At 40.1% G+C, this 13780-nt stretch overlaps 1 protein-coding gene across 1 annotated transcript in view; it reads left to right on the forward strand.

Annotated features, from left to right (window-relative positions):
- Window positions 1-13780, forward strand: part of DVL1 (dishevelled segment polarity protein 1) — a 65789-nt gene that overhangs the window by 29164 nt on the left and 22845 nt on the right. Inside the window, exon 4 of the mRNA XM_009274176.1 lies at window positions 8904-9042. Coding sequence (XP_009272451.1) covers window positions 8978-9042 — 65 coding nt within the window. The 5' untranslated portion in view covers window positions 8904-8977. The remainder of the gene's footprint in view (window positions 1-8903; window positions 9043-13780) is intronic.

Raw genomic sequence — 13780 nt, forward strand, 5'->3', positions numbered from 1 at the left:
CAGAAAACTGGGCTGACGCTGCCCGGCGGCGGGAGAAGGTGTTCTGGTGGGGGGAAGGATCAAAGGGTTTTCTGTATGGCTGAAGATGACCGCAGCGAGGGGGGGGGAGAAGATTACTTCGACCTTAGAGACGGTGAACTTTTCCAGGAGCGAAGGTACACTTTCAAAATGCTATTCCCTATGAAGCCTTAAAACTTCATAGAGACTTATTAAAAAACGCTGATTCGTTCATACCCAAGTAATCCATAATACTGGGACAGTCTCCGAGTCGGACGGCAAAACCGACCTGGGTGATGTTAGAGAACATTTACTTTTTGAAGAGCTCAGGTCAAACTCTTGAACAAATATGGTAAACCTGTTTTAAATTTAGCGTTTGAGGTACTAATTTAGCGTCTGCGGTAACACAGCATCTATGGTAGCACCACAAGAGAATGCTGAGACCATTGTAATATTAAACCTCGCTGCTGTTAATGACACTAAAAGCAAAGGCTAATTTACACAAAGTATCATCATCTTGCATTTGTCCTAATTCCTTAGGCTTGTGAGGAACAACTGGCAAGAAAGGCTAATGGAAAAACTCTCAGGGAAATGGGGAGTTGAAAAAGGTTTGTGACACAATTGTAATATCGCTTGGAAGGATCATCTTTTTAAATGTCCTATCTTAACAAATTAATGCCATATTGTTTTGTATTTGTCCTGAAGACCCAGTCAAAGAATGCAAAACTGTTTCTGAAATGTTTGAATGGCTGAACCTTGAGAGCAGCTGAGCTATTGCAATCCTTATTAAATTGCACAGAAGCTGCAAATGTGCAGTTTCTGAAGTTTTTGTCCTTCTGTGAGAAGTTAATAATTCAACAAACACTGCTTCTGTGCTGCGGTATTGAAGTACACACTAGTAATGCCGGGGCACGTGGTTTGAGAGAGTATTTGAGGTACCTGAAACAAAGTTCTATCAGTTGTAAGTCAAGCATAGATTTCACCAGAATGAACAGAAACCTCTGCTTGATACCAAGGCATGGTCCATCCCTGATCCTAAGTGAAGACCTTACACTGCAAGTCTCAGTGAAGCCCAGCTAGACGTGAGCACATATGCATACGAGATCCAACATTTGTTTCTGTAGTGCGGCTGTGGTTTGCCATGTGCCGAACTTTGATTTTGTGAAACTTGTCTGCGTTACCATTTTTAATGATGATGCCCATATTTAGGCCTTGTGAACTTTTACAGTGTTGCTGCTGTAAGTGGTTTGTGTCCTGACAGAACAATCTGCCTGCTTTAGACTTTCTCTAGAACAAGTGGAATTGCTCCATCATTGGCATTTACATCAGGTTAAAGCTGAGCAACATTTTGGTCTTGGTAAAGACACTAGCAGAAGTATATGGAATTTAATGATGAGAAACACACATATATGTTTGGGTTTTTTTGTTTTTTTTTTTATTCTTGGGTGTAAAATTCTTTCACCCCTATCTCCAAAAAAGAGAAATGTTATGAGAGACTGGAAAACCATGTATTTAGATCTGAGATACATTTCTGTAATACATTAAAATAAGAGATAATTTAAAAGAAGCCCCAAATCAGTATAATCTCTGGTAGCCTGACTATATTCTAAAAAGTAATTATGCAAATGCCAAAGGTCTATTTATGTGTGGTTTATTGGGATAAAGAGAGCTATGTCATATTACAGGATCCCATTAAAAATGTGGCTATAAGGTGGGGTTTTTGTTTTTTTTTTTATTCTTGGGTGTAAAATTCCTTCACCCCTATCTCCAAAAAAGAGAAATGTTATGAGAGACTGGAAAACCATGTATTTAGATCTGAGATACATTTCTGTAATACATTAAAATAAGAGATAATTTAAAAGAAGCCCCAAATCAGTATAATCTCTGGTAGCCTGACTATATTCTAAAAAGTAATTATGCAAATGCCAAAGGTCTATTTATGTGTGGTTTATTGGGATAAAGAGAGCTATGTCATATTACAGGATCCCATTAAAAATGTGGCTATAAAAGGATTTGGATTTTCAGATCTGATCCATGAAAAAGAGTGACTTGTATCCTGCAGATGTGATTACAAAGTGTGTTGTGGAAATGGCAGTGGCAAATGACAAAGTCAATGCAAATGATTTTTGTTCTATTTCCCCAGTCCTTCAAGATACACTGCTTACCAGATGCGCTGCCTCTTGGGCACAGGCTTCCTTGGGATTATGTCATGGAGGAAGAGCATGCAAAAATATATATGTTTTTCATAATCTTTGAGTCTTCAGGAATGGAATTTTCCAATGTCCCAGCAGGAGCCCTGAACTGGCTCTTTTTTTCTCTCACGCTGTGCGTGAAAAATAACTGCTTGTGGGAAGCTCCGTGTACATCTGGATATGTTTGTTGGACTTGGACAGAGTGATAGTCACAGTGCGTGCTGGGGATTTCCTTAAGTGGGCACAGCGTGGGCAGAGGGAAATGGTCACTCCCACGTTTTTGAAGTGTTTTGGTAGGAGCCAGCCACAGCAGGAGAGGCAACAGGAGCTCCACTCACAGCAGCGTTCCCCTCTGAGACCCACTCCCAGTAGGAGATATTGTCACAAGTGGTGTCACCACCTGATGAGGCCATTGGAACCAGTCAGATGCTATCCAGAAGCACAGCCCCGCATGTATCGCTGTAGGTATTGACATTCATTTCAACTGAAGTTTCTAAGCAGTCAGTGCCCTTATTTTGTGAGGTACTCAGTACAAAAATGAGATAATGCACATTGCATCTAAAAGGGATGTGAAAGTTTGGGTGGTTATTATTGGGTTTGGGGAGTTTATGTCCATACTAATGTATTGCAGCCATTGATAAAATCCTCAGCTGGATGCTCCCCAGTCTCTTGAATTTGGATCCTGCCATGTTGGACCCATTGCTCTTGAGTGTTCCTTGGGATTTATAGGCTGCAGCACTGACTCTGTCCTTGATTTCTTGGGCACAAGCTCTGTTACCTTTGCACAGAAATGGGACCTTGCATCTCCATTGCCTGAAGCCCTCAGGACTGTCGTTGGTACTGTAGACTCTCGAGTGAATCTTACAGGACAGTTTGCAGCATTCCAGCCACATGAGTCCTCGGAATTAATAGTGCATCCCTTCAGGGACAGCCAGTCATTCAGACATACCTCATATACAGGCCATGGCATTGTATCCAACTGCAATTTCTTTATTTTTTAGTTAACACAGAAAATGTGCAGGCTGAGGGGAAAATACCTATGGATGCCATTTCCACACCTTGGCTTCCTCTGTATTCCTGATTGTTTTCTTGATGCTGGGAAATCCTTAGTGAGCACTAAGCATCACTTGTCTTAAACTTTCTCTGTTACTGTAGTTGAAAAGCAAATGAGTGAAAGTTCAGTGTTTTCACTGCCAAATGCAGGTGATCTATCAGTGTAACAGAGGTACTACAGAGGTACTGCTATTTTGCTGAAAGTGGAATGCTAAAGAAAACACTCCAATGGTGTGTTTTTGCACGGCATGTTTGAGTTAGCCTTCAGCTGGTTAAAAATTCTGTCCGGTCTTAAAATTGTCCCCTGTGTGAAAATTCCCCCCTGAGAACTAAAGAGCGTAGAGCATTGATGTGGGCCGTTAATTCTTCATAATGCTTGTGAACTGATCAAGTCTATGTGTGGGATAAATTATTCATCTGATAATGAATGAGGAAGCTGTTTGAGACTCAGTATTAGATACGGGATTAGCAGTCCTATTCCATCTGATAGGAACACAAGTCCTAGCTTCAGGTTTATAGTCTCTGAAACAACAGCCAACATGGACTTCGGGGAAATTTAAACTGTAGGATGTTCTGGGAAGCCAAAAGGTTTCAGCTCCTGTCAATAATAATGTAGACTGCAAAATAATCACAGTGTGTTGTATGTGCCTGCTGTGCTGTAATCCTTCATATATCTTAGGCCAAGCAGGAGAGGAAGAGCATTTCTTATAAGAAATGCTGATAAGAACAATATAATAGAGTCAGAAAGCTTGTATTTGAGCCCAGTTAGAGCTGGGTGACAGCTGAATTACCTTATTCTTTAGTGCCATAAATATAAAGTTAAATTTTGAAGGTAGCTTGCTTAGAGACAGCAGGAGAACGGTCTTTTAGGATGCTAGCAGGAAGCAAATTCAGATTTGGAGTTGGGAAGTTTCTTACTAGTAGTGAAACAACACGCAACTGCTGACCGTGGTGTCCAGTGGTTAGAGACATGAAAAACAAATCAGCTGAGTTACAGGCAGAGTTTTATCTACTGAAAGTATTAGGCAAATGACTCTGAATTACGAATTCAATAACAGCAATCTGCTCGTAGAGTTTTTAAGGACAAAAATTTTCTGAATAAATAACCCACAATGGATGAGACGTGACACTTTGAAACATGTCCTGGTTTCATAGCAATCCTCATTGCCAGCTGTGCAAGGTCTGGCTGAGAGCTTGGAGATTGCAATCTGTAGATATCTACCTTTAATGCTCCCTAATGGGTGACATCCAACATTCTCAGCAGAGACGTGAATGCAGGATGGAGTTTTAGAGTGGAAAAGGTCCACAACAGTGAAAGCTTTTAGACCACCCACTTGGAATGAAATGAAGAATCTGCACTGTCTAATAATCATGACCTGTGATGGGAGAGACAGGACTGGTGATTTCTAGTGGGCACTTGAGACAACCCACCTATTGATGACCAGAGGCGCCCGCCCTCCCTCCCTCCCCAGCTGCATAAACAGACTAGTTTTGCAGAGAAAGATTACAAAATCATGCTGGCAACTTTCTTTCTGGGCTGTATACTTAATAGTAATCAAAGCCAAATGTAAATAAAGTATGTCTGATGAGAGAAGCATGCTGCCCAAATTTGCTTCCTATTTACACCAGTTAAATGTGGATAAAATCCAGGTCATTCTTTTCTGTAATCTACTACCCACCCAGTCAGAGCTGGGAAAGCTTCTTCTGACAGGGGCTTGTTTTAATATCAGGGCTCTGTTTAATGTCAGCTTCTCCAAATGAAATCAACATTATCACCCAACATTGATGTGATTACTTTTATAAGTTGCAAGTGATGAATAGCAGAGGAGTGCAGGAAAAACAAGCACAGTAATAAAAAGGAAAGGATTTTTCAAGTGGATAAATGTAAGTCAGTTTTCTCCATGGCTGATATTTTGACTTCCATCTGTTCTAGCTTATATACTGCTCCTCTACGAAAAATAGAAATTTAAAACTCAGAAGGGGCAAAGTAATAGATTTGTTGTAAATTGTGTGCCAGCTAGTAAATTTCTAAGATTTGCTGTCACTTCCTATTGAAGTTGGAAAGGAAAAGTCAGTGGAAGCAAGACAATTGAGTAATCGGCAGCCAGCTCGAAGTTGCTTGGGACTGTGTTGGATTTGCATTTGGTGAGAGTCTCTGTCCATTGTAACTCGCAATCATGAAAGCTTTGCCGCAAATGATTGTACGTATGTCACCACCTTTCCTTGGTTGTCATTCCCTCTTCAGGTAAACTGTGCAGAGCTTGTAAGGGTGACGGTGTTGCATGTGTTCTGGTCGTCCAACATACTGATTTGTTGGTGATGATATCCTCGCAAGCCAACAATTGCTCCTGAAATAAGGCTTAAAGGTGAAGTGTATTTAGAAGGGAGGCAAGGGTTCGTGTGATCAGAGTATGGAATGCTTTGCTTCCTTGAAAGTTACCTGGCTGCTAGATAGCAGTGCCAATGTCAATTGTTAGCTGTTCCAGTGCTGTTTCCAATGAAAGCATATTTGGGTTATGCAATCTGTTGGAATAAGAGGCTTTAATTCGCTCCACAGTTTCTGATGTTTCACTGTGTAGAAGCAAAGAATAAATGGACAAGGTGGCTGGACTTGATTTTATACTTAAGCTGAGGCTGAAGAGATTGAGTTGAATTTGTCTGATGCTGTGATTAGCATCCAGGTTTCCAGATCCAGTGAAATATTTTGAACTCTAGGCTGCACTATATAAAGACTTAAAAAATGAATTTGTAGCACAAGCAAAGGAGGCATTTTAATTGTTCAAGTCTGTGACGTTCTCCTTTAGTCTTAAAAGACAGAACTCTGACTGTCTAAAGCCTATTAATTTGCTGAAAAGTGCTGTTTTCTCAGCTTTAGAATCTGGATGTCTTTTCCCTTCTCCTTTTTTTCCTGTTTTTGTTATGGATGAAAGCAACTTCGAAAGAACTGGTTTTTGGTTTTTTTTTAAAGCCTGGATGAGTAGCTGGGGTTGAACATTCAGGGACTCTGTAGAATGGATTACTTGACCTTAACTCTCAATGTGTTATGGATGAAAGCAACTTCGAAAGAACTGTTTGGTTTTTTTTTTTTTTTTAAAGCCTGGATGAGTAGCTGGGGTTGAACATTCAGGGACTCTGTAGAATGGATTACTTGACCTTAACTTTCAATGGTCAAAGTTGCCTGTTCCTGATGAGAAGAAACAATGCAGTATAGTCTTGACCTCCTCAGTAACGATGCCATGAACAGCTGTATTGGTTTCTACACTATCTGGATGAGATATTCCCTCTAAGCTGTTAGAGCCAGCTTAGGAGCAGTAAAATTTGGCCAGCCTCTGTGTTTATTTTTGTCTGTATACATCTGGCATATGCAGGCATAATTGGCTGCTCTTTAGATTTTAGTTTAAAGGCAGAGCTAGAAGACTATTTGAGTGTGGATGTGGGATTCCTGAAGGTACTTTATTTTCATCTAATCATCTGTGGTACCAAAAGAAGCACTTTAACAGTCAATCTCCAGTTTTTATTAGACTGTAGAGTTTGAGGAAACCGATGAACACTCATTTATTCAGACAGAACCGAAACTTCAGGTCTTTAAATGCTTTCTTCCCAATGTGTCTATGAAAAGTTGTCATTCTGAAGTCTTGAGTTGCTGTTGACAAGCTGATTAATTGTTTTTCAGTGAGATCTAGTGTTACCACCCAATACTGGGAGCACATTATGGTAGTTGTGATGACCAAATTATGGGAGGAGAGGCTTTCTATACTGTAGAATGTGCAGGCTAAAAAGTTCTTGCAGATGCTGTTATGTCTCCATTTTACACATGGGGAACTGAGAGATGGAAATGCTAGGAGTAAGGAGCTCTGGAGGCAGAGCCTGAAATTGAAACCTGATAACCATCATTTTTTAACACCCCACAGCCTTTGACTTTGAGGCAGTTCCTAGAGGACAGCAGTCAGTCCCTGACTCATCATTACTAGTGTGTGCTAGTTTCAGAAGAGGATTCAAGGCTTGAATAAATGGTATCATCTCAACTGCCCTTCAGCATATGGCAAGATGATGAAAAGCAAGTGTCAGTTCTGAGAAGGGTGATGAAGGGATGCTACTGTTCAGCTACTGTTCAGCTTCTCTTCAAACCAAAGCTCAGTGCTATTGCAGGAGGGAAGGAGCTTTGGTTTTCCTTTGTGACTTGAAAGAAGATTTGGTCTTCTTGGGTAGCCAGTTTAAGTGTTTTCACAGCCATTTTGTATGCCTATAGATGTGCCTAGAAGCTGGGTGGTCAAACAGGTTATGGAAGTGACGTAGCAGGAGAATTTGTTACAGCCTTACACTTCAATTATTTCACTTTGCAGAAATGAATGGTTTAGATACATGTATAAAAAATTGAGGTGAGATCTTATATATGTCTGTTACCTTTTACTGAATCTCTTAAAACCCTTTATGGACATAAATAATTAGGCCCACGTTCCTCAGGCAGGAAGAAAACTAATCATTTTTTTTATTTCAGAGCTGAGCAATTTGAAACAGAGGAGTGAAGGCTAGCCACAGTGGGCTTCACAGCCAGGTATTTAGGGTGGCTCTTGGTTTTTCAAACCATGTTACTTTAATAGTTAGCAAGAACTGTCAATTAACTTTCAATGTGTACAGTTGCACAGCATCATGTGTAATTCCTACTGCAGACATTCCTCCTTTATGAAGGTTTTCTATTCTGTAACTGAAGAGCAGATCCCTTGGACCTGGGAGAGAGTTGTGAGTTTGGAGAGTGTGTTTTAAAATATATGTCTTGGAAGCCTGTTACGTTTATTTATTGACCAGGTGCCTTATCAAGCTGAGCCTTTCTTGTTTCAGGGAAAAGAGCGTTCTTGGCAAAATGGAGCACTTGCAGATTATGGTTCTTCTAATGAGAGGTCTCTGAAAGGAAACAGGCAGAGGAGTTTGCTTTGCAGAGGAAAATCCATAAAGTATCTCTAGAAAAAGATGAATCACTGCTGCCTTCAATTATATGGCATTCTTACTGAGAAGATTATCTACAGGAATGTTTGTGTGTCTGACAACATTTGCATGCCCAGGGATTAGTAAGAAATTGTTCTGAAGCATCTTATGCATGTGGAATGGTCAAGACTGTGGCTTTGGTATAGCTGTACTGCCCAGACGAGATGGTGTAGGTATGGGGATAGGAACCTGTAGCACAGATCAAGGAAAGGTGGTTTTATGGCTGACGTATTAGTAGAATTCATCAAGGAATGTTGTTTAATGTTTTCTGTGCTGCTAGGCCTATCCATACCAAACTCAAATTGTGTTGTGTGCTGCTTTTTCAAGATATGTACCTTCCCATTGACATCAACTTCTCATGGCCGTTTTAATTGATGTTCTAATACCATTATAATACTTGTTGATGCCTGCTACTTCTGCCTTGATCCATTTATGGCTTGCCCATGAACTGAGCCATAGACAAATGAAAAAGGTAGGTAGGCAGGCGGGCCAGCCAGGGCAGTAGGCTTTCCAGCTGTTGAATGAAATCAGGTTCTGCAAAGAGCTCGGTTTCAGCATAAGGATCCTCCTGCAGAGTTGTCCGCAGCTGTCAGTGTGAACGTGGTGCTACTCACAGTGCCACTTCTTTCTTGTTCTTCCTCTTTGCTTAGTAATACTCCATTTATTTTGTTTTTACAGTCCCTCGGATCAATGGCCATCCAAAACTGGACAGACACCGTGAGCACCCTCCTGGTTATGACAGCTCTTCTACCATGATGAGTAGTGAGCTGGAATCCAGCAGCTTCATTGACTCTGATGATGATGACAACACAAGCAGGTAGGGCATTGGCATAGTGACTGAGCTGTTAAATACTGTTTGCATCTGTTTCCCAGCCACTTGACTGTATTTCTGGGCTTTCCTGAAACACGTTGACTGGCGAAATGAGAAGATTTATATCTTCTCGGATTCAAAATATCTATTTTTAAAGATGTAAAATCAATCAAAACTAATATTCTTCCCTTTCCTGGCTGCAGTGACAGCATTCTCTGAACACTGTCTCTAGAGCTGTTGTTCATCCAAATGAGCTATGAAAACCCATTACAGATTTCTATTAATTGTCAGAGAACAAGATTACAGACCTCTGGTGGTTCATAGAGATCTGTGTAGCTAAAACAAATAAAAAGTAGCTAAAACATGATATTCTTAAATTCTAGGCAGAATGGAAGCAGCAAAGAACAACTAGTCCTGGAGATGCTGAAACATTTGCTACGTTTACAAACAGATTATTAGCTTATTGAACTCAGTGGATCTATTTGGTCTTGCAGTTAGTCATAGCTTAAAAACCTGTTGAAGAACAGCAGTTCCTTCAAATTCTGTTTAAAGGCTGGGTGTTTCCAAAGGGTTGACAGGGTAACTAAATGAACACTTAAGATTTGGTCCTGAATTAGTTTCAAGAACTTATTTTGCAGTTACAGTGAAGTTGCCAACACCTGAAGATACAGAAAATTAGCCTTCTGCATGCTTTGTACTTCACCTGGGTATTCATGTGCATAAAGGGTTGGCAAGAACAGTAGTTAACCTGAATGTACTCTAAGCCTTCCTAAAGCCTTTAGGGCTTCTAACCCTCCTTCCCTCCCTAAAAAATCAAGCCCACAAAAACAACAACCACCCTGCAGCTGACTTTGTTTCTTGTAAATAAATTAATCATTTCCATGGCAGCAAGATATGCAGTAGGGCAGGATTAGCACAGTCAGGGTGGCCACTGAAGCACATTATACTAGACCCAGCTAAACCTTTCTATATTAATAAAATAAAGCTTCCTGCGTCTGACCTGAGAAGAAAGAGACTCTTGGAAGCTGCTGTGCAGGCCTTTTCCTTTCTAGGCTAGGGCAGAAGCTTTTGGCACACAGAATAGCTGCCAGGCCAGCTAGTCAGGAAGAACAACTAAATGGAATGCTCCAAGGTATGCTGTTGTGTTACAGTAATGATGTTCTCAAGCAGATGAGAGATTGTGCTGGCAGGGAGAAGTTTTCTTTAGAGGCAAATACAGCCAAATAGAAAATCGAGCATGCTCCAGATCTGCTGGAGACAGCGGCCTGGGGAAAAAGAGGTTGAAGGGGGTAAGTTTGTTTAATAACAGCTGATGAACTCTGGTGTCAGAACCTGCATTGTAAAGGAGATTGTATGTGGAGGAGGTCACTGAGAGAAGAAATTGGATGTAAAGGATGTTACTGTCTCGGAAGTGAAGAGGTTGTACGGTTGAGGATGCTTTTCTAACTGTGTGTTTGACATCGGTTTATTTTACTTCTAACGTGGAGCAGTGCAGCAGAGTTGGTTAGTTTTGAGTTCAAGAAAGTTCTGTTGCATTTAGTTAAAGAATAATTTTTTTGTTTCACTGAATTAATTTGTTCACAAATATTACAGGACAGTACAGAACCCTTCAAGTAGTGTGAGTGCAATAATGTATTTCCTTTGTTTTCAAAGTATGATATAATGGAACGTTAGTGTTATTTGCCGGTATTAGGTGGTATTTTGAGTACAGATTGATGTAGGGAGCTCATGGTAAACTTTACATTAAGAGTCTTCTTTCAGTCTTCTGTTAAGCAAATAAAGGTCTAGCAGATAAGACCTCTGTAGCTGTAGGATTATTGTCAGCAACTTGCAATTAGTATTCTCAGTTCAATGTAACTAAAAATTCACTGCAAAAAAATTGACGTTTATTTCTCATTTAAGAAATGAACATCAGTTCTTTATAGACTATATGGATAAGCTTTCTTTAACAAATTGTTACCTTTTTTCCCTTCCTTTGGGGAATGTAGAATGGACAAATTATTATTACTCGTTTTAAAAATCTCTCCTGTGGGATTTATTAGACTTCCTGTTAGAAGTGCAGTCAGGGTTTTGGCCAGTAGCTAGTGCAGGAAATTGGTAGTTACGATTCCAGATTTGTTTTTGATCTTTGCACTTTATTTTTCCCAAAAGCTCAAATCTTGTTTTGCTCATCAAATTGTAATAATAGCTTTTACTCATTTCTGGGGATACGTCAGAGATCAAAATATTACTCCTCATTAGAATACGTTTGAGCTGCTATTTAGCATCCAGATACTCCTAGAATATGAGTTATGCAGTGTTTATGAGTGATTCAGCAAGGTTACATTAAGGCTATGGATTTAAAAGAAATTACAAGAAGGGATGATGAAGTGTACCGTAGCTACATGAAAATAGATATAGGCTTGACTCCTTTTTAAGAAATTGCAGAGACTGTGAAACCTGATGTTTACAAATATGCTTTCACACAGTGTGGGAGTCTTGCTGAAACAAGCTGTCTTGCCTTCTACTTACACATAGGCTGATTTAAGGCACTTTAAGTCATTGTTCAGCTTCCCCCAAGAAGGGGTGAAAAAACTGAGTTGAGTAAGCTCTCCATTTATGGTCTCTGCAGTGTAATAAGTAACATTTTGTCCTGGTTTCTGTTCGGTTAAACCATGACATGTTTTCTAATATTTATCTGTATAGAAACCAATGTATAAGCACACAAAAATGTTTCTGCAGTGCCTTCTGATCATCAGTTTTGTGCAACTAATGTGAGAGGCTGTCTGGCTCAAGTAGTTACTTCTCTGAAATACTGTCTGTCCTCTTGAACTAAACCTGAACTATGGCTTTTCTAAGGAACTGATTTCCATTCTTCCAGTCTAATGCTGAGCAGAATGAAAAAAATACTACAGAATAGAAGAACTTCACTTCTCACATATTATCATCTGGTAACAGAAGTTCAGAGATTTGCCAGTAAACTCTGGTTTTGCTGGTTTAATTTAAAAGAAAAATCCAAAATGTTCACTGCTTACAGAGGAATCTAAACTTTTGATCATGTATTGAAATTGAATGAATTTTCCAAAGCAGTCTCACCCCCAAGTTGCCAAAGTAAATAGGGAGGGCAAAAGTGAAGAAGGAACAAGATGCTGATATTAGCATGAGCTAATTGTTCACACCTTCATCACCTCAGCTGTGCTCTGTCTGCCTTTCTGCGGTGTACTTCGACTTTTCTTCTTTTTTTCCAGTCCATCCTTTTGGACTCATACCTGATATATCTGTCTAAAGACAGTAATGAAAGTATTTTTGTGTCCTGTACTTGATGGTAGATTAAAATATCCCTTCTAAGGACTCAGAGTCAGAGAGCAATTCTGTTTTCTAGCGATACTCGGTGCTGGCAAAAGGTATTTTTGTGCAGTCCAATTTTAGAAAATCAGACTAAAAGCTGGAAATAATCATTCTTTGTTTTTCTGAGCAACACCATACTGATGTGCACTAGAGCAGGAGGAAGAAATTGGCATAGCTAGTCAGCCTCGGCAGTCAGCAGATCTCATGTGCTGTCTGTGATCAGGAAAAATATTGACAGAGGAAGTATACTAACATACAGTGGAAGGTACTTTTAAGTTGCTTACTTCTTAGGATGTGAAGTGCCAGATTACTACCAAGACTGCTTGAGACAAAGAAATTCAGTGAACTGCCTGCTGAAACTCTACTATTCCTATCCCTCGTTTCCATAACTTGCTATCCAGATAAAATGCCTGTTGGCTGGAAAGTGGAGGAAGAATTTTGCTACTGGGTGAATTCCCATCGTGATCTCCTGCTGCAGGCAGGTGTGGCTTTCAGTGTAGTTTTTCTCTCCGTTTTTTTTCTCTGCTATATGAACATTGCTAACTCAAAATTGCTTTTTACAGTAGGTAGTGTTAGCTGGAGGCATTACCCCTTTCAGGGACATAGTAATGGGAAACTGAATAAATGAAATGACGTGTATGAATTTAATGAATTCTCTTTATCCACAGTAACCATTAGAAGATGAAATTCTAAAAAAGTTGGTGACAGGAAGTACTGCGTACTCCTGAAGTGATGCACAGTGGGATAAAGGCATAAAATAGGATATGGCAGTAGGTGAAATATGTGTGTAAACAATGAAAATCAATTGCCTGGATGCTGTGAATGACTTTGAAGTGTGATTATAGTAGCCAGAAGGACAGATAAAATTTCAAGGTTTTGTCTTTTCTGTTATGGACTAGCTCAGCTGTCTTCAAAACTAGTGGAAAGTCTTGGCTCATCATGCGAAAGAGCAGGGCTTTCACACCCTCGTGTTCTGTCTGCAGCAGGGAATAGAGCCTGTGAGCAGAGGGTTTGTTTGCAGATTGGAGCGCTGAATTCATACTCTAGTCAGTGGAAGAAGGGCACTCACATCTCTCTCATAGCCTTTGAAGGTATCTTGTAGCTTGACTTGTGTTCATGCAGAAAAGCTTTCCCCAGTCTTTTGCCTCTTTGCTTTTTGCTGCCCTTCTCAAAGAGCAGGCAGGTTCACTGTGATGTGAGCAACATGCCTTGCCTGTCCTCAAATTCTCCTAAACTGTTGTGTGCTGCAAAGTTTTAGCTGAATCCTACTAATGAGATGTTCTGGGAGAGAAGAGGAGGAGAGCAAAATTGGAGAGGAAATAGGAAGAGGGAAAATATTGGTAGTAAAATGTAAGAGGAGGTTTTTGTGTCAATCTTTGCCAGTACTTTCAAGAAGAGTGGTGAATGTTGAACACGT

Source organism: Aptenodytes forsteri, unplaced genomic scaffold (genome assembly GCF_000699145.1).
Source record: "Aptenodytes forsteri isolate BGI_AS27 unplaced genomic scaffold, ASM69914v1 Scaffold16, whole genome shotgun sequence".
NCBI lineage: Eukaryota > Metazoa > Chordata > Aves > Sphenisciformes > Spheniscidae > Aptenodytes > Aptenodytes forsteri.